At 39.9% G+C, this 23,035-nt stretch overlaps 1 protein-coding gene across 1 annotated transcript in view; it reads left to right on the top strand.

Moving 5' to 3' along the window:
- Nucleotides 1-22,760, top strand: part of CALCR (calcitonin receptor) — a 148,276-nt gene extending 125,516 nt beyond the window's left edge. Inside the window, exons 8-13 of the mRNA XM_053994417.1 lie at nucleotides 2-155; nucleotides 4,944-5,004; nucleotides 5,107-5,173; nucleotides 7,536-7,754; nucleotides 16,195-16,236; nucleotides 22,026-22,760. Of these exons, the coding sequence (XP_053850392.1) occupies nucleotides 2-155; nucleotides 4,944-5,004; nucleotides 5,107-5,173; nucleotides 7,536-7,754; nucleotides 16,195-16,236; nucleotides 22,026-22,247 (765 nt within the window). The 3' untranslated portion in view covers nucleotides 22,248-22,760. The remainder of the gene's footprint in view (nucleotide 1; nucleotides 156-4,943; nucleotides 5,005-5,106; nucleotides 5,174-7,535; nucleotides 7,755-16,194; nucleotides 16,237-22,025) is intronic.
- Nucleotides 22,761-23,035: the final 275 nt, after the last annotated feature.

Here is a 23,035-nt window from a genome sequence, read left to right as displayed (position 1 = left end):
GGTAAGCTGCAAAGTGCTGCAATTCTTTCATCAGTACATGCTGGGCTGCAACTACTTCTGGATGCTCTGCGAAGGCATTTATCTTCACACGCTGATCGTGGTGGCAGTGTTTGCCGAAGAACAGCGTTTGCACTGGTATTACCTCTTGGGCTGGGGTATGTATGTTACCATTTGTAGCAGGATGGTCAGTACACTCGGATTTTTTTAATTCTTCTAGCACCTATGTATCGCTTGTGATCTAGTTAATATCATCAGCTCATAGCTTAAGACTCAGTTCTTGGACCCTTAATTTCAGTTCCTATAGTTACATGGGCTTAGAAACTTACAAAAAACAGCACAAAAAATATTTTTAATTTGTTTCATCTTGGGATTTGAAGAAAGAAATGCTTAAGCTCTGTTAAGAAAAGCTATGGGAGAAAATATATTTCTATTCAAGTCTCTTTCCTTAAAGAAAAGTTGTTTATTTCTGTCATATATATGGAAAAGCATGAATGTATGACAATACATACAAAGTATAATTTTCCTGGAATCAAGAGGAAAGATCAGTATCTGTCTCACAAAGTGAAGCAATACACAGCATACAAAGAGGAACCAGAATTTCTCTGGAAGTGAAACAGTACCAGATATATTTTGGCATATGTTGTTTTAAAGGAAAAAAATTGATTTTACCTACTAGTAGATAATGGCTTTGCTGTCAGGTCTGGTTTTGTCCAACAGCATGTGGTCACAAGTATACTGCCCAAGGAACCATGACTGGGTCTGGTTCTTCATCTCCAAATATGCAATCTCTTCTCTTTTCACTAAGGGACCCCTTGCCTTTTTAATGGGTAGCAGCAGATATTTTTTCTTTGGACTATCTGGTCCAATAAAAGACCATATAAATATAATCAGTATATTACAATGAATCTTCTACATTTAAATCACTATTTTAAATCCAGTCCACATTAGTGTTGACAGAAAATCAGTATCAAGAGCTTTTTTCCAGTTTGGCAGCCATGAATCTCTGGCCTCATTCCAATTTCTGGTAAGATAGCTCCCCTATCTTGAAACCACTGATGCAGCAAAGCAGCAAATACTGGATCTTTACCCACTGTCCCACTGTACACAGGGATGTTCCTGCAATCCTGTCTGAAGCAGACATAATTTATTCTATATTTGCCATCCTCTTTGGTGAAGTTGTACTTTCTCAAGATTATTTCATTTACAACAGGAAAATAGAAAAATAGCCGTATTGCTTAAACCAATAATAAATAGGATTCTTTTAGATTAGATTAATGGATAATTATATAACTAGGTAATTAGATCAGAGTAAAATTACCCAATTCTATATGTTCTGCAGAAATTTAAAATACTACCTTCAAATGAAAGTTAGGCATCCAAAATTTGATTCTAAATAGGCAGTAACAGCAAAGTTATCCCCTATCTGGAGTTTCATTTTAAAGTCTGGTCATTTACTTTCCTCTTACAATAAAAAGCTTAGTGCTCTCTGGATACCTACATTAGATACCAAGAAAATTAACATGATTTTCTAGTTTATATATTTTGTGGTGCCAGATAGCAGTCTCCAAGCATGTAATAATTTGCCTTTGGTGGTTTTTGTTTGTTTGTTGGGTTTTTCTTAATGAGAACACCAGCATACACTCTTTTTTCTTATGAGAATGGCATCTTTTCTAAGAAGGTAAGTACTTGTAATGCTCTTGGAATTATAAGTATATGAAACATTATCAGCTCTTAAATGAAGACAACCTTCCTAAAGAACCCTAAATCAAGTTAGAGCTTCTGGACCTTGCCAGTCCAAATAGCTGAGTCCTCTTGGAGAAAGCAGTTATGCTATCACAAAAATCTCCTAGCTCAGAATATTTCAATATAAAAAGTCTCACAGGGCTATAAAACAGCAGCCCAATCTGACGAGTCATTTTAAACACTTGCTTCCAGACAAAGCTTTTTCATGTCTCACAGAACAAGGCTTCCCAAAATAGTGTCACTCCATACTCAATTATGGAAGAGGAATATGGTCATTTTTTTTTTTCTAGTGACATTCAATTTGGGCAGTGCAATTTAATGCACCTGTGACACCCAGCCTGCAATGAAAGCTAATTAGCCAGCTGTAGTAGTGCTGAGAATGTCACCAGCAGCACAGTGGGGAATTCAGTGAAGTTACCTGGTAAGACACACATCAGTATTTGCAGAGCTGCCCAAAAAAATAAAGAGGGTAGTGGAAGTGGTAATAGGACGCTGATATCTTGAGAAGGAAAAAGTTAATAGAAATGGACATAACTCTTGACAATGGTGTCTGCAGCCTAAACTAGATGAATACTTACACCCACACACACAATGATTAGCACCTCCTAACTAAAGTAGAAATATTATTATTAGCAAAATGGTCTGATTATGACAATCTGATACGTTTGTATGAATCATTGTAATTCCACTGATTCCAGAAGGAGTAGTTACACAGTCTAACTTTAAACATCCATCTATGTTAATCAATGGACAGAGACACGTTTCTCCAAAGGGCAATACAGAGGAACCAGAGCAGGCTGTGCTCTGAATTACAATTCAGGAGATAAAGGCAAATGTCCAAAACAAAATTGCTCATTATTCATTGCTATTGTTAATCTCTGTGCAAGAAGATCTAGCCTACTTTATTTGGAAAAACCACTAATGATATTTGTAAAATAGCTTTAGAAGAAAAACATAAATCTGAACTAATATAAAAACATCTACAGAAGGTTTGAGGTGATTGAACAGAATCTGACATGGGCTGGTGCCATCAACTGACCCCTTGTCCGGGAACCACAGCTGTGGATGTCATCACCATTAGGCAGGACAAGGAAACAGTATCAACTGTGTGCAACAGTACAGTTCACTCTGGCTGCTTCAGGCAGCTTCACTTACATAAAAGTGAAAAGGGAATCATTTATTTGGACAGTGCTGAAACTGAATGCCTTCCAAATTGTACTGGGAATACTAACCTAGTTGCCAGTTTGTGCTGTAAAGGACCTGGCATGACCTAAAGGGATATGTTGTATCTGTCCTTGGGATGCCCGGGCACCTTCTCTGTGTTATTCACTGCTCACCAGGTGTAGGTTGGACTCTGATACATGTAACCACGACCTCACAGTCTTTGATGCTCCACTTCTCTGCTACTCTCTGCTTTTTTGGCCCTTTACAAGGGCAACACCTAGCCCTAGAAGAGCCCATCCAGCCAGCAGCTGGAAATCTGAGCTTCTTAGCCTGTAACTAGCTAATGAAGACTTTCCACTGCATTCTTGAGATTTGCTTTTAAGTTTGTTGAGCCAAATATCCTAGGCTAATGCATTTAGCAGAAGAAAAAAAGCTCTTTTTACATCATATGGCATGTTCTACTTGCAATACTCCAGGCCACAGTTTTCAGCTGAAGAAGTTTGCTATTACAGAAAGGCCCCTTAAAAATTGCATTTCAATCTTCTGACAAAACTGGCCCAGACTATTTTCTCAAGCTGTCAATCCCATGAGCTCACCCTGAGGTCATAAGCTCCTTTCTTTTTATTCTGAAGTTTTTGTTGTTTTGCCCTGCATCATCACCTAAAAAGGTAATTCTGCAGCCAGAGGCCTAGGAATCACTTTCTAAAAACATATAAAAGAGAAGGCAATCCACTTTGTTCTCCCACAGCCGGATTGTTCTCCCAAGGTAAATTGCAATAAGAACTCTCTTTTTTTAGCAGTAGAGTAAATGCATGGAAATATGAGTGTCCTATTTATGATCTCTGGACCTTGTTCTCACTCCCCACAATATGACTAAGGATCCTCCATCTCTTCTAAGTATTTTTATGAAACCACTAACATGTGAAAAGACAGGAGCTATGTTCTTTTAATCCCTCCATGATTAATCATAGTATCAATAGGATATTTTCACACATTTTAATTTATAATTGTAAAATATGCAAAGCTCAGTAGGAAGGTCAGTGGTTCATAGAGAACAGGCAGCAGTAGCACCAAAGCTGTGTGCCAAGCTCTCTGCACAGGACAGACAAGGCAGCAGATCATGTCCTGCTGTCTGCATGTGCAAGGCTGTACAAACAGGTCAGCACCGTGGTGCAGGCTCCCCAGTTCCAAGTTTCTAGCCTATTGGGAAGGGATGTGACATTTAAGCAAGCTGAAGGGAAATGAAAAGGAATGGACCAGACTGTCACTCTCAGTGTCAGGCTGGAATTAAGAACTGGAGCTTTCTGTTCTGTTAAGCATGGCATGTTGCCAAGCCCAGTGCAAATTTACTCCCATCAGCTCCCCATCAAAGCCTCCTCTGAGGTGTCACAAATAAGTCAGGATATGTGGATTTATGGTATTCACAGCTCTTCTCCCTGGTGAGATAAAGCTGCATGGAGTGGTCTTGGCTGCACAGACGCTGAGAACCTACAGTACATATCACAAATTCCCATCCCCAAAAAACCTCCTGTCTCCAAACACTTTCTCATGCCATTGGCTCCAAAAGAGAAACTCTTCACACTGTTTCTTATTGCTCCATAACCTGGCATGCAAGTCAATGTGCTTCTCTCTTGCTCAACAGTTATTTACATGATTTTAACAAGTGTCCCTGGTTTCCTGAGGGAAGACTCCTCTGAGAACAGAATGATCCCTACATCCTTCCCACACCCCCTGCTCACACCCTTCCCTGCAAAAGCCACAGCAGTGCAGGGGAGCCTAGCAGCAGCTTTGAGACACCCCAGGAGAGCATGGTCTGTGGGTTTTGCTTCTCCTTTTGGCCTGCCTTGAATGTTAATCCCTTTGAGGATTAACACCATTGAGGTATTGCCAGTATCTGGGTGTGATGGAATAAGTTCTTTCCTGAAAGATGTGATTTCACATCTTCATGTTTTGTGAACAACAGACTTAGTGTGTGACACACATGAAATTCAAGCTAAACAAATATCAAGACTGATCTATAACTTTAATCATTTCAGGGTTCCCTTTAGTGCCAGCATCCATTCACGCAGCTGCAAGAGCCAGATACTTCAATGACAAGTGAGTAGCACGTCTGTTTTTGAAGGAACTTAGCATTATTTAACTGTACAGCAAATTTTATTCAAGTTAATAACAAATGTTAATGCTGTATTTCTCCTCCAGCTGCTGGATGAGTGTTGACACACACTTGCTTTATATTGTTCATGGACCTGTAATGGCAGCTTTATTGGTAAGAATATGTTTGCTATCAACAGTATAATAAGTATTTTAGAAATGCTGCTAATCCAAACAAAATAGAAGCTTCTGTACTATAAGTATTTTGGTCAAAACCCAGAAGTAACTAAAGGTTTTCTCTACTCACTGTTATAAAGGACAGGCTCACAACACTTTTTTCCTGTGAGACTTGAGATGAATACGCTGCGTTTATGTGACACCAATCATTTAACTGTGCCTTAGCTGGGGTGAGCTTGTTGTTCAGCATGGGTTCTTCAGGTCACTGAGCTTGTATGCTCCAAAGGTAGGGAGCTAAAAGAGTCCAGGGAAAGAACTCAAACTGGGCTGTTTGAGTAGGGGGACAAGATTCAAAGCACAGCTTGGCAATGTGCATACATGTAACATCTGGTATGCCAGTCGTGCAGTTGGGCAGGGTAACCCTGACCTTCCTGACAGGTGCAGAAAGGGTTTTACTCAACCCAAGCCACAAGCTCATCTCATTGTGTCACCCAACATGCACTTTCATCTTTTTATCTGTCTCTTACTTGCAAACACCTGCGTGGACATACCTGCAATAATTGCCTCAGAGATCAAACAATCACACAGTGAGTACTTGGAAAGCTTTGAATAAATAACTTTCCATATAATAGCTGAAATTTTTTTTCTACCCTTTCTGGAGAAGCAGTCTTTAACATCAGCTATATGAACTAGCCCATCCTTCCCTGCCTTATAGGTAGTCTGTTGGTCCCATAGAATCACATTTATTTTGGGTTTATTGGTTCAATCTTGACTGTATCTGCTATTGTAATGCCAATTACCATCTGAGAGAGGGCATTTAATCTTTATTTTTGTCATTGTGATCCCAATCTGTACATCTTGGCCACAAATAAAAAAGAAGCAACTATTATGGAAAAAGAGCAATCTTTAGCTGTTTTCAAAATAAGACATTATTATTTCTGTATTGTGCTTATGTCATTTCCAGTGTTATTTTTCTTATGAAGATGTCAATGTATACAGCATGTCCTGCCTGATTTGCTACAGAAAAATGAGTGGCAGGCTGATTCAGTAGGGCTCAGGGTTTTTAACTTTGTAAAGTCATTCTTTGACTTTTCACAGTTTCTTTCAGAAAATCTAAAAGTGAAGGTTAAGCAGAGTGAGTGAAGATGGAATAGGATGGAGAATAATGTTTAGATTTAATGTTGAGTGAGACCTCAGAAGTAATTTATTATTCCTCTTTTCTAGTAGAGCACAAATGTAAAACAGTTGAAAGGTCTCCCAGTGTAGTTTAAAAGTGATGAAATGTTTTATCAGAGCTTGCTGATTCATTTTTCTGAAAAAATTCAACTGAAATTTCTGGTATATATATATATATATGATTTGAGCTCTTGAAATATCTATGGAAGTTATACACTTACATACTTATTTTAAAAAATTAGCAGGAAAAAGAAATTACATTAAAGTTCCAAAGTGTCAGTGCGTGATTTTACTGTAGCAGAGTGGAAAAGAGTGATCTGGGTACACTGGAGGCCGAGGGGTCTGTGATCCAGGGATGTCCATCGGGCTCATTACCAGCCTGGGTCTGCCCTCCCTCTTCCTGCAGGCTCTCAGCACATCCCACAAGGGGCTCTCTTGAAGCCAGGGTCAAGGGCAGGTTACTCTATGCTGAGATCAGATTTCCAGAAATAACTGAGGAGAGGAGATGCTGAACTATTTGGTATCACTGATCATAAGGATCAGCAGCAAAATTTTCTGCCCTGAGACAGCAATTATTACCTGTTCTCTGTGGGTAGAGTACCACAGGGTCCCTGCAGTCTGGTGGAGGCAAGAAATAACCTAGGTTTTCCTCAAGAACAGCCTTACACCCCTGCTTACAGACAAGCCTAAAGCATTAGTCCATGGAGCATATTCCTTAGGGAAATTGTGTGCTCCCATAGGTCCCATGTGCCCAGGGACATGCTGGAGTTTATCTCACCTGGCAAAATAGCTTAGCAACTGTCAGATTCAAGACAGAGATATAGTTATTTCTAGGGGAAAATTTGTCCACCCCATTTGCAATTCCAATATAAAAATAATATTTAGTGTTCCCTGGAAACCCTGAATCTGCCCACATCAGTGTAAAAACATCCATTGCATCCTAGAACTAACCCCTGCCTGCCTGAAGAATCCATGCAGGCTCCGAAGCATGTAGAGCTGCTTAACAGATCTTTCCAGAAAATATTCAAGATATTTACCAAGACCTGACCGCCAAGGAACTGCCCATTATAAGATACAATAAAGCTAGAAAGCTACAGTTTACTGCCATTGATGTGCTTTGTATTTTTATTTTGAATGTCTGTTTAATTTGAATGCTTTCACGTACAATAGCTTTGTTTTTGCAGGTCAATTTTTTCTTTTTGCTGAACATTGTCCGAGTTTTGGTGACGAAGCTGAGAGATACCCACCGTGCTGAGTCCAACATGTATATGAAAGCTGTCAGAGCTACTTTAATCTTGGTGCCCTTACTGGGAATTCAGTTTGTTATTATTCCCTGGAGACCAGAAAACCGACTTGCTGGAGAAATATATGATTACATCATGCACATACTAATGCATTACCAGGTATGTAGCAGCTTCAGTGCAGTAGAATTCTTTGATGTTATGTTAATTTACTCAAAGATACTGTTGCCAGGGGTTTTTCCCTGAAGCTGAAAATAACTGGGTGTTCAGTTCTTTTCCAACCATTTTACAGTATTGGATTATCTGGATTTACACAAGCAACACCACTGGGTAAAGAACAGAGACAAAATAGGGAAAACAATGTAATAAGTCACCAAAATTATCGGTTTACGCTATTTCTAAACTATGAAGAGAAAACTGAGTTCACAGAGGGCATTTATGTTCCAGCACAACTTCTGCTGGAGTGCTCAAATTGACTGAAATTAGTGCTGTGACCTTAATATTAAAATAAGCAGTGTTAGCAAACTGTTGTTCAGAGTGAATGCCAACACACAAAAGAAGAACCAGAGACAACTAAGCTTCATTTGGGAGTTATAATTCCATTATTAGGCAGTTTAAATTATCAGACTGACTTTTTGATTTCAGAAACACTCTGAAAATACAGCATCATTCAGTAAGTTTAGTTTATTTTCTTCTGAAAATAAAACAAGACAAACTAAAATTAATTTAAATGCTGGGTTATCTAGTTGACTGACTGGAATATATCCAGACCTATATTGACTAGGAAAGGCAGTTTTTCAGTGCATTTGTGAGTAGTGGTGAACATGAGTGAATATGGTGACTACCTTCTTGCTTCCATTCATACGGAAGGTAAGTGGAGAAATTATTTTAATGCTTTAATAAGAAAGCAGCTTAAAAAATCAGTAGTGCTTTTCCTTAAATGAAATTATATATGCCAAATGTCATCAACCAGAATCTATTCACCCTGTCAGATTATATGATTATATATCCTGCTTATCATCTTTATCCCTTCAAAACTGTGGGTGCTCCTGCTGCTGCATGGGTAGATTAACTGAAGTTATAGGTCTACTTTTGAAGTGTGTGACATCTTATATTACAGTTCTGCCTAAAAGGAATGACAGTTTTGTTTCTTCTATTGTTGCCTGTATTGTTACTTTTTCATTAACAAGAGCTAAAAAGGAATATCTCCAAATTAGTTTTTTGGTGACAAGTTATTTGATTGCAGTTCTAACAAGTTAGGATAAGACAGAGTGTTACAATAATCACTTTACTCTTAAAATATGTTTTAAATTTCATGCAGTTGTTGGAGAATTGCAAAACCAATTATAATTGTCTAAATTAAAAATTCTAATTGTGATCATTATGCAACAGAAAATCACCAAACTGAGGTTAAAATGGAGGCTGCACGGATGAAGGGGGTTGAGTGAGGGAGGGATCCAAGGCAGGAAAGTTTCATGCCTGATGGTTTCCTTCTGCTCACACAGAAGAACTCTTGACACCTCTGTGGTATAATCTCGGTGTGCTTCCTGCTAGAATTTGCCCTTTTGGAAGGGCTGTGCAGTTGTCCTGCTGGCTGCAGCCAATTACAATCCTCCCTTTTCCACTTAGACTAGATTTTTAACTGTAACCTAAAATAAACATTCTTAATCCTTTCCCTCACATTTCTTGTATGCATATTTAAGATTGATTGCCAGCTGTATAATCACTCCTCTGGTGCTCAATTTCTTCTAGGGCTGGTTCTGTAATTAGCAGATACTGTATTAGCTTGTGTAATGGCTGTGTTTCCCTGCTAGCTATTGTGCTCCCATGACCCACAGCACAGCCAGCCTGTGCAGACACCAGCAAGAGTCTGTGGGGTTTTGCAGCTCATGGCATGTCAGTCATATACAAGCAGGCATCCTGGGAAAAATTACCCATCTTTTTTTGGTGCAAAATGTTACACATTCTTCATTTCTGCACTGCTTAAATGAGAAAATGTTATGCCTTTTCTAGAACAGAAAGAGAAGCAGGTTTTCACAGTACATGACTTCTTAAAGTGAATATGAAGGATTGATGTGTTATATAATACATGTACACAAAAATGGTGCAAACAAGCACTGCAGCCTATTGTAAAACTCAGAGGATTGAAGATAAGAAAGATTTTTTTCACAAAAAAAACATGTAATGGTATTTCTTTTAGAGAATGGTTTTCCCGTCTGAAAAACAACACACCAGTATTTTATTATTTTATTTTTATTTTATTTCATTTCATTTTATTTATCAACAAACTAGGTTTCCTCTGCTGAAGTAATTTCTGAATAACAGCAGAAGTCTGGTTTTGATCTGTCCCACTCTTTTTGTGATGGTGTCATCAATGCTCACCATTTTAAGCAGAAGTGGTTTTTCAAATTTGGTTGTACAAACAATTAATGAACACTGAATGTCTACTGTGTCTTTCACACAATCAACCAAATTCTTCTTAACAGATCTGAAGAACAAATACATAAATGATAAAAAAATGGAAGGCTGGCTTTTGTGCTGCAAATGGGAATGCATACACTTTTCATGATCAGCTAACCAACTTCCCATTAATCCTCTAAATGCAGAGGTTCATATATCTTCTCACCATCACCAATATCAGCTCTTTAGTCTCCAGAAAGTTGAAATTAAAAGTAGACCAGGCAAGAGAAAGACATTTCAACCATTATGTTGTGGTTTAACCCATGTTGGCAACTCTGCCCCACAGAGCCACTCACTTGCTCCCTGCGCTGGCATGGAGGAGAGAACTGGAAGGGTAAAAGTGAAAACAGGGAAAACTGAATTGAGATAAAGACAGTTTAGTAGATAAAGCAAAAGCCACATATGCAAGCAAAGCAAAATACAGAGCTCATTCTCACCTTCTCATGGCCAGGCAGTTGTTCACCCATCCTCAGGGAAGTAGGGCTTCATGACACATATAAATTACCTGGGACAAAAAAAAGCCAGCACTCCTAACATCCCTCTTTTTCTTCTTCTCCCACTTTATATGCTGATCATGATGCCATATGATCTGGGATATTCCTTGGATCAGCTGGGTTCAGCTGTCCTGACTGTGTCCCCTCCCAATTCCTTGTGCACTTCTAGCCCACTCAAGGTGGTGTGAGATGAAAAGCAGCAAAAGCCTTGACTTTTGGAGGTCCTGCTCAGCCATAGCTAAAACATCCCTGCATTATCAACACTATAGCCAACACACATCCACAGCAGAGCCCCACATCAGCTAATGTGAAGAAAATTAACTCTACCCTACACAAAACCAGCACACCTTAACTGGAATGACATGCATGGATTGAGATGCTGTAGATGCATCAATGAACACACACAGCTATCTTATTTCACAGAGCTCCTAAATTAGGCACCACAAAGCAAACATTTGCACTCCACAAGAGCCAGTGAGGTGCAGATCCACCTTAAAGGACCCGATTTTCAAAACTTGGTCGGTGATGCTAAAATCACATAAAAGATGCAAACTCCTTCAGGCTTTAAAGCATTAGGATACTGCATATGCCAGCTCCTTGCACACCTCTGGTGTGAAAACACATAAGCCTGAAAACCCCATCATGCTGCCCAGTGAAGACAAAATGGTACACCTGGTCAAAGGGAATGCCTCCTGTGAAAGAGTGGCACAGCAACAGCCCTTGGTCCTGCATGTAGCTGCATTCAGATCTCCATTCCAAGATAGAGCAAGAGAGATGTGGCTTGTGCCTGGTGACCTGGCAGGGCCTCCTGCACTTCTGCTGGTGCTGGTGCTGGAGCTGACACTTCCTTCATTCTTGGAACCACTGAAAACCTTTTGAGGAGTCCCAGGCTGAAAAGAGACTGGGGTGCTGTGCTTCTGTCAGAGGTTCTGCTACCGAGGACCACTACCCCAGCCTCTGATTTCTGACATTGGTCAGAAAGCCTCACAAGAAAAAAGGAAGAGTAGAAAATTAACTGCATGATGCAGCAGCTAATCTCATATATAGACACAGTCCTCCCAGAGCTCTCAAACCAGCCCAGGGATGAATAAGCCTCAGCTTTCAAGCTCCCTACACCAACTGTCCCATTCTAATTCCAGCACCTTCAAGCCAGGTTTTTAGAGGCTGTCAGGTTACATAAAATGGCACTGTCAATGTGGACATCTGTGAGGGAAGGGTGGAGGAACACCCCCTGAATCAACAGCAGTACACAAGCAGCTAAAGCTACTCCTCTCAATACCTTGGTGACTGAGGCTCTAAATGTGTAAGTCTGCCTCTAATGAGAAATTGAAACGCTATTCAGCATAAGAGCCTTGGTTTTTACTGGCAAATAAAAAGGTTTTTTTCTGCTGAACAGAGGATAATCACTGTCTTTTTCTCCACCAGTGAGATCCCCTGTGTGCCACTCAGCAAATTCCAAGCAGCACCCTCAGGACTGCAGCACCTGCCCTGCCAGGCAGGAGGATGCAGCTCACAGGTTCCTGGTCTGGTACAAGGATATTTTGAATCTCTTAGGCCTGGGTTTGGACTGCATATATATCCACACTGCATCCAAGTTTTAAATTCAGCTCTCTATGCAGCCTTATACAGAACAAAATTAATCCATTTAAAAGTAGCCTGTTAAAAATAGTGAGAAATTTCAATGTATTTTAAAAGGTATTCATTCCATCTGTTTCTCAGTTTAAAAGGAAATAAATATCCTCTATAATGCCAAACCAGGCAGAAATATTTTCTCCTTCTGTTCAAACTTAAGGTTATAGGACTGCTTTTGACACACAAGCACTTTTTTCTTTATCTTCTGTTCTTTTTTTTTTTCTCTTTGAATTATTAGTAGTTTAAAAACTTTTTAATATTTTAAGCCAATTAAGTTTAGGGAAAATATATTTTGTAAGCTGCATACAATAAAGTGGCAATTTTATATGAAAATTTCATGCAAAAAATGACAGTAATGAAATTCCCATAGAGAGCAGGAGAAGCAAAGCATGAGCTTTGGCTGATGGGATGTCTCTATCATTTTGCAGCAGGTGGGCTGCTGTCTTCAGCCCTCTCGTGACAATTTCCCCACCTCAGTGGCAGCAGAAACTGCACAGACACGTTCTTTGCTTTGCTTATTTTTTTTCATTCAACATAAACTAAAAATTCATAATGCAGTCATTTATCTCAGAGATGCTGTATGGGTGTGCTATGGGTGAAGGTGGTGAGAAAAGCACTGCTGTTTTTCTCAAAGCTTTTAATTTTGCCAAAATAAGAGAGATGAGAATGGCATGTACTTCTGTGAACAACCTCAGCCATGCTTTTCTTTTCTTTTTTTTTTTATTCTTTTTTTTTCTTTTTTTTTTCTTTTTTTACTGTTCATTCAGCTCCAGAAATTACAAGTGAATGGACATAGAGCAAAGTCCATACAGAGAATCAAAAATTGATTTTTATATTATGACCACCTGTACATTATCTTTTACCATCAATAGAGAATATATAACCCCACTAAAAACTTAACAGCAAGACAGTGTATGGTTGATTAGGGTAGGAACTAGGGCACTGGACATGGTCAGGAACAGCAGGAATAAGCGTAGCTGTATATGCTTTCTTGGTTTAATGGAGACATAAGCTCAAATAAAAAAATTAAAAGAGGTATGAGAAACCTATGTAAATTTCCAGTATCTGCATTGGTATTTTTTATTTGTTCATTTTTAACCTGAGCAAATTACTCAAACTTCTCTTCAACACACTCATGTCTTCTAGGAGAGTGATATAAAAATTAAATACCTGTCAAGCAAAGAATTTACTTAGACCAGTATAGTCACTTAAACACTGGAAAAAACTCATTACAGTTTTAATAAGGTAAGGTATGTAAAGGTCTGAGAGCTGCTGTCTCTGGACAATCCCTATGGCATGATTCCACTGAAAGCCACATTCATTTGTTCTTCACATATTTTCAGAAATATATCATTAAAGGTCCTCATCTTAAAATAATTATATTCTTTATTTCCACTTTCAACACCACAGCCAACATTATCTTGCTGGGAGCAGACAATATATCACAGGTTAGTTTAACAACTCCACACAGTGGCAGAGAGATATAATTGACTTAGACATTTCATCCTCAGCAGGGGTTGTATCCTGAGTAAAAACTAGTAGCAGTTAGAATTTGGAAGATATGTGTTAAAGAGATATGAGAAATAACCCATGGGCCTTAAATTAAATAATTAACCTACATGTAGTCTGTCACATGTTTTAATAGATATACTGTAGAATTATGGTTATCCCAAGCCCTCCTGGCTCCAGAGAGACAAAGCTGGTGTCTGCAACTGAAATCTCTGTAGCTTTACAGCTGAAGATAACAATAGCCCTCTGAACTATGGGCAAAACTTTATGTATAAAAAGAAGAAAAAGAAACAGAAACAGAAATAGAAATAGGAATAATAGAAAGAGAAATAGAAATAATAGAAAGATGAATGGCAGAGTCCAGAGGGCCATGGCAGGTGAAAGAAGAGCAGTGGAATATACATGGAACAGACTACAGAAAATAATTTCTTCAGCCAGAACATGTACAACATGCATGGTCTCAAAATAACAAGAAGCCAGGTGTGCATTCAGCTCACTCTGAACTTGAACAGACACTGAAAGGGATATGAGGCATCACTCCACCTTCTTCTTTATATTTCTGTCAGAAGTTGACAGGAGAAAATATTCATTAAGGTAACTACACTCTTGAATAGCAGAAAAGTGGAGCAATTGAAGGGTATAACAGAAGAATTCCAATACTGTGCAGGAATTGAAATGGAAAATGGCTTCACTTCAATAGTTCAGGTTCAATTTCTGTCTTTAGGTAAACTGAGGTTCCCACATTCCCCCTAAACACTCTCACTGAAGAATAAACTTGCTTCTTTCTCTCCCCCTGCTTCTTTCTCTCCCCGTGCTGTCTTCTGATTTTCCATGCCTCATGTAGACTGTCCATTGAGCATCCCTGCTCCCAGAGGAGATTAAGATCCATCTGGTTTGTCATTGTGGCTGACTGCTGTTAGTGAAACCACATTTAGCAGAATAGCAGACCCCTGCTGCAAGGGTGCCCAGAGCAGTTCAAGAACAGAGGATGTGCTCAGCTGTGCACAGCACAAACAGCATTGGTACAGGCTGCGAGGAACTGGTGCATTTTCTACCTTTGCAAAAATTTTGATTGAGGAGTGTCTGGTCTGGCAAAGTCCTGCTTCAGAGCTGTAAGGTTTTGTTTGAATTTGTGGAGCTTCTTAGCCCAAAACTTAGGGACAAGCTATTGTGTATTGCTTACTGCATGGTGTTATTTGAGTTTTTTGAGAATACCCACTGCTTTGCCAAAATATGAAAGGAAATTTTTATTTCTCACTATGTCTACCCTTCATCCTCCTCCTACGTGCTGTTTCATGTTGATATTTGAATTTATGTCAAATTACAAATTCTGCTTCAGAGAAAAACTATTAGAGAAAAATAATTGTCATTATTGAAGTGGTCAGCACTTGTCCAAACCAGCCTGTGTATCTCTATATAAGCATTTTGTTTAAAAGTTATTGTTTGTCCTGTTTGTGGTGCAAAATATACATCTGAGAGTCCAAGACATTTTGCAAAGCATTATCTACAATTCAACTGTTGATCATTTAAATGAAGGTTTTATAGAAAAGATACAGCTGTAAAGCTCTTCAAAGCAGCCCTTGGGAACATAAGCTGCATTGCAGTTTCCCTCAGTTTCACAAACTACCATACGTTTAGTTTATAATAACTGCTTTAAGTAATTTAAAATTAAGGCATGATGCTATGTAACAGTATTTTAATAAGAGCAAATGCAGTTATGCAGTTAGGACATGGACCAGTGTAACTACATAATCCTGAATGGCAGGCTCTCTGTGCAATAGTATTAATTTCACACTTTGCCATCATATTCCTGCCTTGGCCCTGTTAAATCTTATAGCAGCAGTGAAATGCTATCTGAACAGCTCTGGTGATGATGAAATTAACTTAAAACCATTTACGACCAAGCTGTGATGTGCAGTGTCTCTTTTTTTCTGCCTCCCTACTCTCTAACTCATGTGCTGTGGTAGGTTTTTTCCTTTTTCTGGCCACTTACACCTCTTCTCATATCCTCTCCATCCATTGTGATGCCCAACATACCAGTTCACTTATCACTGACATACAGTTCAATTTAAAACCTTCCTGGGACAGCTGGATTCTCTGTGTCTGGCACTTTTGTCTGAATAGCTACACTCTGGTGAGTGAGTGGCAATATATAGGACAAAATTCCTCTACCATCTCTACAGCAAAATTAGTGGCAGTGTTGTTCTCCTCTGTAAGCAACACGCATACCTGCCTTTTATTTTCCTTCTCTACATTTCTTATATATAAATAACTTCATACCCATAACAGATAATCTATGAAATAGTAATACGGGGTGGGGGAACAGTAAAACATTATTGAAAGACAAAAAATCCACTTAATAGCATACCTGTGAAAGACGGAGAGTGTCTGTGATGCAGAGGAAGTGGATTAATGTTTTTATCCCGTATCCATCAAGTCCAAATTTCCAAAACATGATGAAGTCTATATATTCTGATCTCTAAACTCTTTTCTTTTCCTTCTCTTAGGGCTTACTTGTGGCTACCATATTCTGCTTCTTCAATGGTGAGGTAAGTATATGAAATGCAGAAATGAACAGAACTTGTAAAATAGTCATCCTGCTGTTCATTAATGCAGATGTGAAGCATGTGGCACTGCAAACTTTGAAGCCACACCAAGTTGCTTTTACTCTCTACACATAAGCAGTGGCGTGCATTTCTGACAGCTCTGCGCAGAGTGTGACTGGAATATCCCTGAGCAGATTAATCAGGTCTGTTACCATTACAAAGTAGATGGCAGCTAATGAGGTACAGGCATGACACTCTTGCCCTACTATCTGCAAGTTTGAGATGGAGGTCTAAGTAAACGAGAAAAATGCTTTAAACCCCTTCCTGCCCCAGAACAGCAGGAAGGACCACAATACTCAATAAGAAGCAGAGAAGACATTCAGAGATCTGTCTGAAGAATGCAGAGGGGAGCTCAGGCCAGAGCCATGGCAAATCCATCCCTAGTAGCACTGTCAGAGGTGGAGGAGTGCAATTGCTTGACCTCCTTTGAGGATTAGCACTGGCCTTTTTACAGTCAATTTTTCTTGTGTAGCAATTGAGAAATAAAAACCCTTGAGGCAAAGATCTCTCCCAGTCTCTTACAGCTGGATCATATATATTAATTTACACATACAGTAGGTTTTAGATCTACTTTACTACTCTTTTTTTTTTTTTACAAAAAATAGCAGGTTAAAATATTTCAAGAACCATTAAAATTCCCGCAGTCAGCTATTTTCCAAAGATGGTTGGCAGAAAAAAAGCTTTTGCAACACATCAAGAGCATTCAACTGCAGCGAAATAAAATGCCACATATGTTAGCAAAGCTAGGAAGTCCATTAAAAAGTTCATTTTCAATCCAGAGCAGAAATAATTAGATACAGAACAAACTTTGTGATGCTAACACTCAGTAAGTAAACCTAGAGAGACATTTGTGCTCCTTTTTATCCCTGTATATTATTAGAAACTAAGAAATTTCATGTAATGACATAACCACACTGATGTTTTGATAGAGACTGGAAGCAGGCTATCTTATTGATAAGGTGTTACTGGCTGATTTGATAACATTCAGGATAGCAGAGAGCATTAAATTCTGCCACCATTTGTCAAGACCTCTGTACATTTTCCTCTGGTTGGTTCCCTGTGTAAATGTACAGAGAAACTGAAGAATAAAAAAGATAAGAAGCCTCAGCTGCAGTTCTGTAGCGTGGCTCCTCAGGAGGCATGAAAGAGAATGGCAAAATGTGTGCAGCTAATCACATCAGAACTTAACACAAAGTGAGAGCTGTAAAGATCACGCTACAGAAGTTCACGGTTTCATGCAAATAAAGTTGAAGACATGTACAACTCTTTTCCTAACACATTTCTATTCCCAGTATCTGCAGGCTACTATCACCTTTCTCCTTCTCCCTTACTGTCATCACTCTGACACAGCTGAATATCCATGCCCTGGAAACAAAGAAAAACTTCTGATACTCTCTAGTCTGGAGGACCTGCTATGAAGAAAGTAGAGAACAGTCAGGCAGGTTTTGAAGCATCCTCTGCCTATAAGAGTGGCTGTATCACTGTGTACAAGCAGTACTCCAGCGTCTCCTCGCTGGCCTCCAAACAATGTGTTACCCCAAAATCCTGGTCTTGAACACTGCCTTCTTCTCTCCCCCCAGTGTCACCTCCATTTTTTTTCAGATTAGATTTTGCAAAACAAATTCCATTAATGTTTTATAGCTTTAGTGCAAAAGGTCGATTCGCCATCTCTAATCAGAATACCCAGATTTGTCTAGATTAAAGGTTGTAGCAATGTTAAAAATGAGGAAAGGTTGCAATAAAATGTGCTGAAATCATAAAGTATCTTAAAGTACATTAGTTTCTTAGTTTCATCAACTAGCTCTAATTCCAAAGTACTTTTGGCAATGCTATAATGTCAGAAGAGCATGTCCACCTTTACAACCCCAGGAATACAATTCTCAAGGTATGCACTAAGGAATACATCTGAAGCATCTGCTTGCCAATATGCAAGGTTGATGACTCCTTGGTGGAGAAGCTGATCAGAAACATGGATCAATGTCAGGCAGTAAAAACAAATGACTGTGAGGCTGCAGGTTTCTCAGACTTGTTGAGAGAGATTTTATTGGTGCTTGGGTACTTTTCACCATTATACCCATTTTCAAAATCATTGCATCTGCTTCAGATTTGCAGACTGTCAGTGGCAGGAGTGCTGAAAAACTCTCATTATTTTCTTCTAGGAAATTTTATTTAGAGAAGTTTTTTTTAGAATTTCCCATTAAGGTGAGCAGTGTCAAAGATGACACCTCTCTAATACAGACTCAAGACAGTTTGGTGCTACTTGCAGCAGCACATTACCCATAAACACTCAGCAAAGTTCATGCACTAGAGTAGCTGGGTTGGGCTGTTCTGGGCCAGGACAGGATGAAATGATTGTGATCCTTTCCTCTCATTTATCTCTGCAGTTACACAATATGTAGATATATAAGGCACAAAACCTGTAGAAAAACAGCAACAGACTAATGCCAAGCTGGTATTAGGGCCTTCCAAAGAGAGCACTAATCTGAGTTTGACCAAGAAAATTGAGCTAACTTCCCCCAGTCCTGGTATAAGCAGAACTACACAGACCAAAGACACAGTCTAGTCTTCAGTCATGATATCAGATTGTTTACAAGCTGCTGCATACATCTGCTGCCATAGAGGCTAAGAGTATTTCTCATGAGAAAATTCAGTGTGGGGCAAGGAGATTAATTTTAGTACTTCAGAAGCTTGGCTAATCTGGGATTTACTTTTTCCTACTGGAACATTTAACTGCAAGACTGAAATACACAAACTTAGCCAGGACAAACAATGCTAAACTCAGAATGACTTTAGTGTGTTTTATAGTGCATTCATCACTACTGCCTCACTAATCTCACTTAAGTACCATGAGACCATCTATAGAAAGGAATCTAATTATAAAAAGCTGTACTAATGTCTTCATTCATCTGGAAGAACACATAAACAATGTAATTTTTTTTTTTACTTTTGAAATTTAAAATCTTCTTGTATATTTTCATATAAAGTCTTGGTGTCCAGTAGAACTGTAGTTTCTCTGTCCAACAGCAACAGTTTTGTACAGATGACACAAGGGCTCTGCAACAGTCTGCTCACCAGACCACATTTTCAAGCCTGGAATTGCTTCTAGACTGCAAGGCTGAACAATGGAATGGAAAGTCTATTTGGGGAAAAAACATCCATGATGTATCTTAACGTGCCAATGAGGTGTGAATGGCTAATAGAGAACAGAAAAACCTTTAAAGTCTTGAAGACTAGAGTAAATAAACTTGGGCTCTTCACTGCTTCAGTCTTTGCCTTCGTTTATCTGCCATCACAGTGGAAAGCATGGCAGGCATCACCGCGTGCCTCGTGGTCCCCAGGTGCCTCCTCAGTCAATATGCCATGGCTGTGCATGTGATTTTCAGTAATGCTGCTTACATATTTAAAATCCATGCCTGAGTGGTTTTAGTTGGCACTGAGTTATGATCATCTGAGATTCTTGGAATCGCGGCAGAAAACTAGATTAGCAAGTTCTACTCAAATGCAGCAGCTTGTACAATCCATTATCCATTTGCGGCCAGATCCTTGTACAAACAAGCAGTTCAGCAGAGAACAAAAAAAAAAAAAAAAGACTTTAACCTTGTGCTCTCACTGCTCTGTGGAGCCTTTTAGACGTGTATAATGGCACTTCTGACCATGGGCTGAACTGAAGGGGCGTGGCTGTTGTCTACTCACCATACATACAGTGTAAGCATCACTCCCTCAGAAGGATAAAATTATAAACTCCTCATGACAGGCTCTGTTCTTACAGAGTGTGACAGTGTTCTTACTCAGTGACATTGTTCTTCCCTCTCCAGTTAACCATCTCCAGACCTGTGGTTGCCCTGTGGACTGTCAGACTCCAGTTCAGCTGAGAGCAGTTGGGGAGCTTATTAGGAGCTTCTCACCTGCACAGCAGCTCTTCTTCCCATGCAAGGGTGATCAAAGCTTTGGGGTCTGTGCAGGAGGCAGGGGAAGGAGAGGGCTAGGAAAGGAGCAGAAAGTCTCTAAGAGCAGGCTCTTGCTGCCTTCACTAAAGATGCTGACATGAATCCAAATGGATGAAGTGCTGTGAAATGCAAACATGGTCAGCTTGGGGCAGAGGTGAAGGCCAGAAGTGCACCATGGCTGGTGACCGTGGTGCACTGGGGGACAGGTAGCTGTGGGCAGGCAGAGCCACTGTGCACACACAAGGTTTCTGCACTATCCTCCTTGCGTCTACTCTAGATGCCACCACCACAGTGAGATATGGGGAAAGTCACTGTCCTAGTACTTCTGAAGATTTCTTCTTCCAGTCCATCCCCATATCTTCTGGGGTAACAAAGCTACAATATTCATATGTAACATCAAAAGGCAATTTTAAAGTGACTAGAGTCTTTACAAAGTTTAACTTGTGTAATATTTGTCTATCAAGTGCTGCCACTGCATTACTCTTTGACTCAGCAATTCTTTCTCAGTAATAAACTTGGGTGATAGTGTGATAAAACATCCCCACATGCAGCTATTTCACTTCAATTCTTAACACTGGCATAGTAAACCTTGCTCACAGCCCAAGTAATTAAAGTTCCACTGGGACCATATGCCTTTCCTGTGCTCGAGATCTAATTAACTTCCACAGAGCCATGTGGTTTTTTTTTTCCTTTATGTGTTAGGAGGAGGTGAATAGCAATACATTCTCCAAATGGCAAACAGTGCCCACCTCAGCAGGAGAAACTTGTAGGCACCTGTCATCACAGTGCCTTACTGGCACCTGCCTTCCTCTGGAGGAGAGGGTCATTTACATCAGATTATTGTGCCAAACTGCTGCTATTCTCACTTTGGGTTGTTCAGAATCACTGGTCTAAACAAAAAGAGCCAGGATTTGCCCACTTTCTGCTCATGTCACAACACTGTCAAGAGCTGCCTTGCATGGACATGCAGCTGGAGAAGTCCTTCTTATTCCCTGGAAGGACTCAATAGTTTAAATAATTTCCTAGTTCCATGTACAGCACCACTCTTACTGTAAGTGTAGAATAAAATATCTTATTCTTAGCAAATGACTGTTTAGAGGTTGAAATACTCGGCCATGCAGAGGGTTATGACCATTCTATATTTTGTGAGAACAAAATCTGTTCTTAAATTACCAGAACACAAAATCTCTGTTTAGCTGTCCTGATCCTCTAACTCTTTCTACAAAATTAGTCCTGGCAAGCTCATGAAGTGTACTTGTACTTTGCCAATCGTGGCAAAGTCTCATTACTCTAGGTAATTAGGTATTTCAGGGGCAATAATCCAGCTGCAGCATCAGCCTTTCCTTTCCTTTCCTTTCCTTTCCTTTCCTTTCCTTTCCTTTCCTTTCCTTTCCTTTCCTTTCCTTTCCTTTCCTTTCCTTTCCTTTCCTTTCCTTTCCTTTCCTTTCCTTTCCTTTCCTTTCCTTTCCTTTCCTTTCCTTTCCTTTCCTTTCCTTTCCTTTCCTTTCCTTTCCTTTCCTTTCCTTTCCTTTCCTTTCCTTTCCTTTCCTTCCCTTCCCTTCCCTTCCCTTCCCTTCCCTTCCCTTCCCTTCCCTTCCCTTCCCTTCCCTTCCCTTCCCTTCCCTTCCCTTCCCTTCCCTTCCCTTCCCTTCCCTTCCCTTCCCTTCCCTTCCCTTCCCTTCCCTTCCCTTCCCTTCCCTTCCCTTCCCTTCCCTTCCCTTCCCTTCCCTTCCCTTCCCTTCCCTTTGGAATTTGCCTCACCCTAACCGTGTGTTTCCCTGGCAGGTCCAAGGAGCTCTGAAGAGGCAATGGGCACAATACAAAACCCAGTGGGGCCAAAGGCGCCGAGAGCACTGTTCCACACGATCTACCTCCTACACGGCCACGTCAATCACTGAGGTCCCTGTTTACCTGTACCATCATGATGCCAACAATGAACAGTTAAATGGAAGATATGTAGAGGACTCTGAACTCGTTGCATTAAAATCTGGAGACACGTCTGCCTAGCTCAGCACCAGCCACTGCAAACACATCATTTCATGTTCTGCTTGTGAAAAAACTGGGGAGAAGGGTGAGAGTGTGGAAGTCCAAGACGCTGTGTCAGAGTGTAGGCCCAGGCAGAAGGACACATCCTATTCAAACCACATCAACCTCTGACAGCAATGATGTAGAGGAAGTGAGATGCAGACCTGGAACAGCATTTCTTCCTGCAGCAGGGAGTGAACATGGACCTGCCCACCAGGCTGCGTAACCTCCACATCTCCTGATACCTGTATGAAGTGACCATCTGACATTTGTAACAGCCCCAGGTAGCCAACAGCAAATAGGAAAGAAAGAACCAGTATGTGGCAATTGGAAACTTTCATCACTTTTTGCTTTTGGTACTTTTCCTTAACACTAGATTTTAAACCATCAACTTTCACAAAGTGTAACTGACTTGGAGCCCTTTATTTTTCCCTTTTAATGAGCTTGATGACTGCTTAAAAATTTTTGCACATTGCAATAAAAATCTAACATATGAACAGCAGAAAGTCATTCCAAAGTATTGAAATCTTGATGCTTTCCAAAGAATGTCACAAAATAATACCATCCCCAAAGGATACCCCACAATATTATCATCCCAGTGCAGGGGCATAAAGCAAATTAAAGTGAAATAGTCATTGCATACCAAGATCTCAAACACCCTCAGAGAAACAAGTCAATTCTTCAGGCTTAATGACACAAGTCCTGAAGCCATCTCAAAATAGATTTCATTTACCAATACTGGTAGTTCAAGAACATTTATTTGTAGGAAA

The sequence above is a fragment of the Vidua macroura genome, chromosome 1 (assembly GCF_024509145.1).
Source record: "Vidua macroura isolate BioBank_ID:100142 chromosome 1, ASM2450914v1, whole genome shotgun sequence".
In the NCBI taxonomy this organism is placed as follows: Eukaryota; Metazoa; Chordata; class Aves; order Passeriformes; family Viduidae; genus Vidua; species Vidua macroura.
The sequence above is the reverse complement of the archived record's forward strand: the minus strand, read 5'-3'. Positions and strand labels throughout refer to the sequence as shown.